The 8,736-nt window shown below is 57.9% G+C and overlaps 1 protein-coding gene across 1 annotated transcript in view; it reads left to right on the top strand.

Moving 5' to 3' along the window:
* The window catches only part of PRKCSH (protein kinase C substrate 80K-H), a 13,135-nt gene extending 4,968 nt beyond the window's left edge, over positions 1 to 8,167 (top strand). The window contains exons 7-17 of the mRNA XM_012641244.1: positions 4,262 to 4,371; positions 4,914 to 4,992; positions 5,561 to 5,647; positions 5,903 to 6,082; positions 6,150 to 6,246; positions 6,687 to 6,756; positions 6,964 to 7,053; positions 7,240 to 7,314; positions 7,404 to 7,503; positions 7,581 to 7,743; positions 7,853 to 8,167. Coding sequence (XP_012496698.1) covers positions 4,262 to 4,371; positions 4,914 to 4,992; positions 5,561 to 5,647; positions 5,903 to 6,082; positions 6,150 to 6,246; positions 6,687 to 6,756; positions 6,964 to 7,053; positions 7,240 to 7,314; positions 7,404 to 7,503; positions 7,581 to 7,727 — 1,035 coding nt within the window. The 3' untranslated portion in view covers positions 7,728 to 7,743; positions 7,853 to 8,167. The remainder of the gene's footprint in view (positions 1 to 4,261; positions 4,372 to 4,913; positions 4,993 to 5,560; positions 5,648 to 5,902; positions 6,083 to 6,149; positions 6,247 to 6,686; positions 6,757 to 6,963; positions 7,054 to 7,239; positions 7,315 to 7,403; positions 7,504 to 7,580; positions 7,744 to 7,852) is intronic.
* The last annotated feature ends 569 nt before the right edge of the window (positions 8,168 to 8,736 follow it).

Here is an 8,736-nt window from a genome sequence, read left to right on the forward strand (position 1 = left end):
AATCTGGTCACCCTTAATCCCACAAGGTCTTATCAAAACAGGCATCCAGGCCAGACATGGTGGCTCACACCTGTAATCCTAGCGCTCTGGGAAGCTGAGGCGGGAGGATTGCTTGAGGCCAGGAGTTTGAGACCAGCCTAAGCAGGAGCGAGACCGCATCTGTACTAGAAAAAATATAGAAAAATTGGCTGGTCATCATGGCATGTACCTGTAGTCCCAGCTCCTCAGGTGGCTGAGGCAGGAGGATCACTTGAGCCCAGGAGTTTGAGGCTGCTGTGAGCTATGATGACATCATTGCACTCTACCCAGAGCAACAGAGCGAGACCATGTCTCAAAAAAAAAAAGAAAAAAAGTAGGCGTCCAGATTTGCCAGGATTGGCAAAGTCCCTTAGGGCACAAGTGGCTTCTGTGTTTCCTTACCTTCCCGAGTTCCTGCTTTGCCCTTGCCATATCTATTGCCTTAGTTGGTTTTAAGAAGATGACTTTTTATCCTGTGTCCAGCATCTTTTGCTGTCAACATGCGGTGCTGTCGTTACTGGAAATCCAAAGCCTTGGCCTTCATTCTTAGTCCTTGGGTGCTCAGTGTGCTCCGTGGGGTGGGGACACAACCGTGGAGGCAGGACATAAGAGGGAAGTGGGGTGGATGGAAACCCACAGCAAACTAGTTAGAGGACAAAGCATTGCTGGAAGGATGTGGAGGTGTGGTCCTAGCTACCCACAAGGCTGGAAGCTAGGAAATGGATGGCCATCGAGAACCAAGGCAGCCCCCTCTCTGAGGCCATGCTGTTGATCTTTGTCTGTCTGGGCATCTGCTGCATTCTTCCTTTCCTCCCCCTGCTAACTGGCTCACTCCGATTTCTCATACCAAGTAGTTCAGTAGTTCATCCAGTGAATATTCGCTGAGCACCTGCTGTGTGCCTGGCATACTCCAACTGCTAGCAATACAGCTTTGGACAAGACAGAAAAAGCCCCTGCCTGCAGAGGGAGGAGCAAGCCAGACAGAGGGAACAGGTGCAAAGGCCCTGAGGTGGCTTCCAGCTGCCCTCTAGAGATCAGGGCTCTTCTGATCATGTGTGACAAACATCCAACTTGAATCTACTTCTTCAACAGTGGAAGCATCAGGCCTAGTGGGACCCAGGGCTTTCTAGAAGGTAGAAGTCCTCCCTCTACCTCTGGCCTTTGTCTTCCCTACCTGTGCCAGCATGACTACAGGCAACCAGGCCTTCTCCTCCATGTTCAGCAGCCCCAGTGAATAGAGAGCATCACTTTCCCATAAGCCTCAGCACAAATCCCAGGGCAGGCTCCTATTGGCTCATTTCAGGTCACATGTCTATCCATGAACCAATCTCTTGGAGCTGAGGATTATAGTACAGGTTTTGATTGGCTAGAACTGGGTCACATGTCCATCCCTGGAGGCAGGAGATGGGATCCGTGCTGCCAGGTCTCAAGGCCTGAGTGTAGGCCATAAATAGGTGGGGAGTTAGTGCCCTCCTTCCCCATGTCCTGCCTTCTGCTGTGCTCTGCCCTCTTGGGTTTTGCAGCCAGGTACAACACAGGGTCAGCCAACTTGGACTTTCAAAGGTAGTGTGAGTTCCAAGGCCAGACTCTTGAGGAGTGAGAGAGACATGAGATGCAACCCAGGACTTGAAAGGAAGCTGGAAGTCCCTTGCTCTGTTTCTTCTTGGTTTCCATCTGATTTAGAAGAAATCCAAGCCAAATGTGGTGGTGTGTGTCTGTAGTCCCAGCTACTTGGGAGGCTTGCTTGAACCCAGGAGTTTGAGGCCAGCCTGGACAGCATAGCAAGACCCTGTCTCAAACAAAATCCATATTCTTTATTTTATTTAATTTTCAAGGTGACATCTCACTGTGTTGTCCAGGCTTCATTTGAACTCCTAGGCTCAAGCGATTCTCCTGCCTCAGCCTCCCAAGTAGCTGGGACTCCAGGCACTTATTTTTTATTTTGAAAGTGTTTTTAAAGCAATTCAGAAAGTAATAAAATAGAAAAGGAAAGTCTTTGTCCCTCAGGATAACGTCTGTGCAGATGGTTCAAAACCTTTAGACTTTTCCTGTCCATCCCAGACAGAGCTGCAATCCTACACAGCGTAGTAACTTTGAGCATGGGCTCTAAAGCCATGTTTCAAGTGCTCAACGGCCACGTGTAGCTGGTGACAACACAGATGTAGACCATGTTCAGCAACATTTTCAGACTTATTTTTCTTGCATTATTTTCAAAAGAGTATAGTATGACAGTTATTTACGTAGCACTTACATTGTATTAGGTGTAATTGAGAGTTGATTAAAGTACACAGAGGATGTGCATACGTTATATGCAAACACTATGCTATTTTATATAAAGGGGGGCTGCTAGAACCAATCCCTCAAGGATACCGAGGAAGGACTTTGTACCAGCGTCTACCTACTTTCTTTCTTTCTTTTTTTTTTTTTTCATTTTTTTTAATTGTAGGAAAATACAAATATCACAAAATTTACCACTTCAACCATTTTACTTTTTTTTTGTGGGGTACATAGTGATGTTTTGATACTTATAATATGTAGTGATCAGATCAGGGTAATTAGGTTATCCATCATCTCAGACATTTATCATTTCTTTGTGTTGGGAATCTTCAGCGTCCTCCTCCTAGCTATTTGAGACTATATATTGTTAATTGTAGTCATCCTACAGTGGTGTAGAACACTCAACCTTATTCCTCCGAACCACTTCAGCCATTTTATTTGTTGATTGTTGTAGAGACAGGGTCTCCCTTTGTGGCCCAGGCTGGAATGCAGTGCAGTTATATCTCCAGATTTTTACTTACATACATATAAGCATATATTTTTTTTTCTTTTTCTTTTTTTTTTTTTTGAGACAGAGTCTCACTCTGTTGCCCTGGCTAGAGTGCAGCAGCGTCATCATAGCTCACTGCGGCCTCGAACTCCTGGGCTCAAACGATCTTTCCACCTCTGCCTCCTGAGTAGCGGGCATGTCACCACGCCCAGCTAATTATTTTTTTGCAGAAACAGGGTCTCACTGTGTTACCCAGGCTGGTGTCAAACTCCTGGCCTAAAGTGATCCTCCCGCCTCAGCCGCCCAGAGTGTTAGGATTACAGGCATGCGCCACCGCGCCTGGCATAGTTCAGCCATTTTCAAGTCAATAATTCAGCGGCATTAAGTACATCTGCAGTGTTGTACAACCATCACTAGTATCTAGTTCCAGAACATTTTCATCACCCCAAAATGAATGAATCAGTCCCTATTAGCAGTCCCTCCCCCAGCCTCTGACAACCAGTAATCTACTTTCTATCTCTATAGATTTGCTTGTCCTTGACATTCCGAATAAGCGGCCTATAGCATGTGGCCCTTTGTGTCTCGCTTCTTTCACTCAGCGTGATGTTGAGGTTCACCTGTAGTATGTGTTGGGACCCTCCTTCCTCTTAACAGCAGTGTGGATTCCATTGTATGGCCTTAGCACGACTTATCTAATCCAGTTACCAGTTTTCCTATCAGATTTTTGGTGTTCATTTTCATTGTTCGTAAGAGCTTTTTACATATGGCGGTTGGCCCTTTGTCTGCAACTGGAGATACTTTCTCCTGTTCTTCAGTAGGCTTTGGTGCTGGGACCTGGGAGTTTTCTCCTAGGCCCTGTTTTAGGAAGTGAATTCACTCATCTCGTCTCTGCCTGCCTCTCTGTTGTTTTGTGCTGCAACAAGAGCATCGTCTCCTGTGGGTCTGGGCAAACTCGGGCCCGCTTTTCCTTGGGATGGGTTCTCAGTGTGGAGTTGTTGACTCAGAGGCTAGCACTGTGTTTGACCCAGATTCTTATATGGTGGCAGGGCAGATCTGGGGGTCTGCAGGCAGACAGCCTGGCTTGGGTCCCTGGCTGTCCCCCTCACTGGCTGGGTGACTCTGGGTAGTTCCTTTGACCCGCCAGAGCCTCAGGGACCCCTCAGGCCCTCCTCTGTGAGGGACGGTGTCAGCTGGGTCTTTGGGGTCATTGAGGGATCTCCTGGGGTAACCCAAGGCTCTGCAGAGGAAACACCAGCTGTTATTATTATCCTGTTTGTAGAGGACCAAGTTGAAGCCTGGTATACAGTAGGAGCTTAGTCATTGGAGCTGCCGTTGTGGCTGCTTTCCCCTCCGCCCAGGCTAGGTGATGAGGTGGGCAGAGGAGGGACCGTCTGCACACAGCAGGAGCCCTGTGGGGTACTGGGGGAGGGGGGAGGGTAGGTGTGGAGGTGGCGGGAGCCAGTGGGCAGGGCCCAGGGTGACGGAGCTGGCCCCTCCACAGAGCAGCTGGCCGCCTCCAGGGCCCAGAGGGAGCGGGAGCTGGCAGCTGATGCCTTCCAGGAGCTGGATGACGACATGGACGGGGCGTGAGTGTCCCTGAGCTGGAGCTGCCTGCCCTGCCCTGGTTCCGGGGTCCACTCCCCCATCCCCACCTTTAGAAGCCAGCCAGAGCCTAGCTGGGTCCCCCTCATGGGGTCCAGGCTTACGCGGAGCCTGTCCGATCAGGCCTCGGGTACCCACGCACGAGGTGGGTCCAGAACACTCTGGGTGAGGAGAGGAGGAAACCCGCCTCCCTGGGAGCCAGGCGATGCCCCAGGCCAAGGGACTGTGGCTCGGGGCCCAGGGATTAATTACTTTTCCTCGGACCCTGTGGCCTGGTCTGTTTTGGCCAAAGCCGGCTCCCGGCTGGAATCCCAGCTGTGCCCTGAACTTGCTACGTCCCCTGGTAGAGGGTGGGCTGTCGGGGTCGTGGGGGATTCAGGGGGCTTCTAAGGGACCAAGGGGGCAGAACAAATAGGGGCCGTTCCCTGGTTGGTGCTTGGGGGCAGGGACTGCCCCTCCTGGGGCTGTGGGGCCAGATTGGGGCCCCAACTCCAGACCTCTCGGCTGCTCTGCCTGTGCCCCGCAGGGTGTCCGTGGCCGAGCTGCAGACCCACCCGGAACTGGACACAGATGGGGACGGAGCGGTCTCTGAAGCAGAAGCCCAGGTACCCCAGCTGCTGCCTGGCCTGGGACTTCTAGGGAGCATTGCCCCAGGGTGACCTCAGGGCAAGGGAGGGGCCAGCGGCCCTGGGCTGCCCCCTCAGAGCACTGCCTGGGGTGCCTCCCTGGTGAGGCTGGTGGCAGCCTCCCAGGGCTGCTTCACCACCCCCACCCCCCGTCCCCCGCCGGGGTGGGACCCAGGCTGGAGCCAGGTCAGCCTGTTTCCCACGCCTGCCCCGTGCCCCTGGCTCCCCCAAGTGTGCACCCCACTCCTCTCCCTCGGGGGGCCTGGCACTCGCTGGTCCTGCGCTGTCTCTCTCATCCATCTGTCCCTCTCTCTGTCTCAGTTTCTCCCCACGGGTCTCTCCACCCTGGGCCCCCTCCCGTCTCCTGTCACAGGCCTGTGCTGCCCCCTCCCGGTGGGTGGCAGCGCCTCATCCACCCCCGACCAGGGCAGGAGGGCGCAGGGCCCAGCCCGCCCGTGCCTGGCACCGCAGCCCGAGTGCCTGGGGCAGGCCGGGGGTGGGGGGCACGTAGAGGCCGCAATCCCGACACCACCCCCGTGGCACACAGGCCCTCCTCGGCGGGGACGCACAGACGGATGCTGCCTCCTTCCACGACCGCGTCTGGGCCGCCATAAGGGACAAGTACAGGTCTGAGGTCAGTGGGGGGACAAGGGAGGGGACACACCGCGGTCCTGCCCTGCCCCGCCCCCACTGCCTTACAAAGGAGCTGCCTCCCGCTCTGGCGCTGGGCCACTCTGGCCAGCTGGGCACCCAGCACCCTCCGCGGTGGCCCCCACCCCTGCTGGCTACGCCTCCCCGCAGGTCCCTCACGAGGGGCAGGGACCCGGGCGAGGAGCAGGTGGGACAGATCCCTGAACCCACGGCATCGGCGGCTCCGCTCACCCGCCAGGCGCTGCCTGATGACCTGCCCGCGCCCTCTGCCCCCGACGTGACGGAGGCCAAGGAGGAGCAGCCCCCGGTGCCCTCACCGCCCACAGAGGAGGAGGAAGAGGAGGAGGAGGCAGCTGAGGATGAGGTGGAGGAGGAGGAGGAAGAAGATGAATCTGAGGTGCTGGGGGAGCAGCCCAAGGTGTGTGTCTGGGGGAGGAGGGGGTGGGGTGGGGGTGGAGCTGTCTGCTGACTCCGCCCTTCCCCAGGAGGCCCCGCCCCCGCTCGCGCCCCCCCAGCCTGCCAGCCCCTCCGAGGAGGACAAGATGCCGCCCTACGACGAGCAGACGCAGGCCTTCATCGATGGTGAGTGTGGCCTGGGCGGGGAGGGCCAGCATGTCCTGCCGTGGTGGCATCTCTGTGCAGTCGGGGAGAATCAGTGTCCCTGATCTGCCTCTGCCATGGGCTTGGCTGGCTCTGAGTGAGCCTGGGTGTCTTGGGAGGCCTGGAGGGGGCGCCTGGAGCAAGCCAGTCCCCCCCCTCGGGCCCCAGGGACCCTCCAACCTCCCCAGGGGCTGCAGCTTGTTTGTGACACCTCTGGTAGGCCAGGAGCCAGCCGGGCCCTGGGAACCTGGGCAGCGGGTGGGGCCGCCCTGTGGCTGGTGAGGCCCCCGAGGCCTTCCCGGGCCCAGTCCTTGCCCAGAGCAGGCCCAGGGCCCGGGGCATGCAGGCGCAGCCACAGCACCCCCTTGCCATCTTCCTGCATGGGTACCGGGACACCTCTGACCTCCCCTGCACTGCCCCAGCCGCCCAGGAGGCCCGAAACAAGTTCGAGGAGGCCGAGCGGTCCTTGAAGGACATGGAGGAGTCCATCAGGTACCGCGGCCCCACGCACGGCGGTGTCCTCTGCCCCCAGGACCCGCCCCAGGAGCTGAGATGGGAGTCGCCTGGGCAACCAGGGTCTGGGCAGGCCTGGCTCCTACAGGGAGGGTCCCCAGAGGCCCTCCACTCCTCTGCGCAGCCCTCCCGTGTCGGGCTCGGGTGTCCTCGGCTGCCCCTGAACCCCTCGGCCTGTCCTTCCAGGAACCTCGAGCAGGAGATTTCCTTTGACTTTGGCCCCAGCGGGGAGTTCGCCTACCTGTACAGCCAGTGCTACGAGCTCAGCACCAACGAGTACGTCCCCCCCGCAGGGCGGGCGGCAGGTGGCCCTGGAGGTGGAGGTGGGGCCGGCGGGGCAGGCCTGGGGCCAGCTGGAGTTTGAGGCACCCCAGATGTGGCGCCGTCGAGGACGCAGGGAGAGGTGTGGGAGGAGGCTGGGGTCCTCGTGTCCCCTCCACCACCAGCCCCGCGCCTCCGCAGGTACGTCTACCGGCTCTGCCCCTTCAAGCTCGTCTCGCAGAAACCTAAGCTCGGCGGCTCCCCCACCAACCTCGGGTGAGTGGGCTTGGGCCGGGCTCCGTCCCCTGTCCCCCGGCGCCCTGTGGCTGGCTGGCGCTCAGCACCCCCCGCCCCCTCTCCCACAGCACCTGGGGCTCCTGGGCTGGCCCCGACCATGACAAGTTCAGTGCCATGAAGTACGAGCAGGGCACGGGCTGCTGGCAGGGCCCCAACCGCTCCACCACCGTGAGTGCCTGCCGGGCTGGGGGCGGGGGGACCCAGGACCGGTGAGCCCGCCCGAGCGCCCGCCTGCCCCGTTCCAGGTGCGCCTCCTGTGCGGGAAGGAGACGATGGTGATCAGCACCACGGAGCCCAGTCGCTGCGAGTACCTCATGGAGCTGATGACACCAGCCGCCTGCCCAGAGCCACCACCCGAACCGCCCGCCGACGGTGACCACGATGAGCTCTAGCCGGCCAGGCATAGAGGTGGGCAGGGAGGTGGGGTCCCAGCCTGCCGCACTTTGGGTGGGCGGCAGGGTCTGAGGAAGATGGACCTACGTCACCGCCCCCCAGACCCGTGTCTCTGTGTCCCCAGCTTTCTACTGGGGTCTTTCTCCCACCCCAGAACTTCAAGAAGGCCTGGAGCCAGCCCTCCGCAGTGCCGCCCACCTGCCCCCATGTCTGTGGATGGCAGGCCCCATGTCTCTGGGCCTCCTGCCCCCCACCCAGTGGGGGTAGGACCTGCGTGGGGCTTCCAGTCCTGCTCTGGGGGCCCCGGCAGCCTCCAAAGATGGGATGAAGGAGCTCGCCCTCCCTGGGCCCCCACCCTGGTGGCCACATCCCCTCTCCACCCCTCCCCACTGTGGGGACAAGTGACTTGACCTGTGACCTCAAACCAATAAATGTGACCCCCCACCCAAACTCTGCTGTGTCTGTCTCACTTTGCTGGGTGGGAACCGAGGCAGGGGTGGGCAGAGGGTGAATTTGAACTCCCCTCCCCCTGGGCCAGTGTCCCACCCTGCCCACGTCTCACCTGTGCTGGGGGAGGCAGAGCCTCTGCTGCAGATGAGACCCAGGCCCAGAGAGGGACAGCGGCCTGGGTGCAGTCACAGCCAGGATGGCGCACACACCTGGACGCTCCCCCCACGCCCGCGCACAGATAACCACCCACAGCCGTAAGATTCTGAACTTTTATTTTCTGGCATGAAAAGTACAAATAATTAAACAATTCCATGTAAAAGTCTGTTACCGCGGCCAGGCCTGTAATCCCGGTAATAAATAGTCTAAACGCAACGCGAAGTGTTCTTGGTGTCGGGTCGTGTGTTTCTCTTTTTTTTTGTCTTTTTTTTTTTTTTTTTTAAACAGTTCTTTATCAACTCCAACAGGTACTCTGTCGTGATTTGAACCCTTCTCACTAAATAACAGGATGAAGGGGAGGGCTGGAGGGGCTGTGCCCCCTCCCCACTGGCCCTGCCTCTG

This window comes from Propithecus coquereli, unplaced genomic scaffold (genome assembly GCF_000956105.1).
Source record: "Propithecus coquereli isolate 6110/MARCELLA unplaced genomic scaffold, Pcoq_1.0 Scaffold164, whole genome shotgun sequence".
Taxonomy (NCBI): domain Eukaryota; kingdom Metazoa; phylum Chordata; class Mammalia; order Primates; family Indriidae; genus Propithecus; species Propithecus coquereli.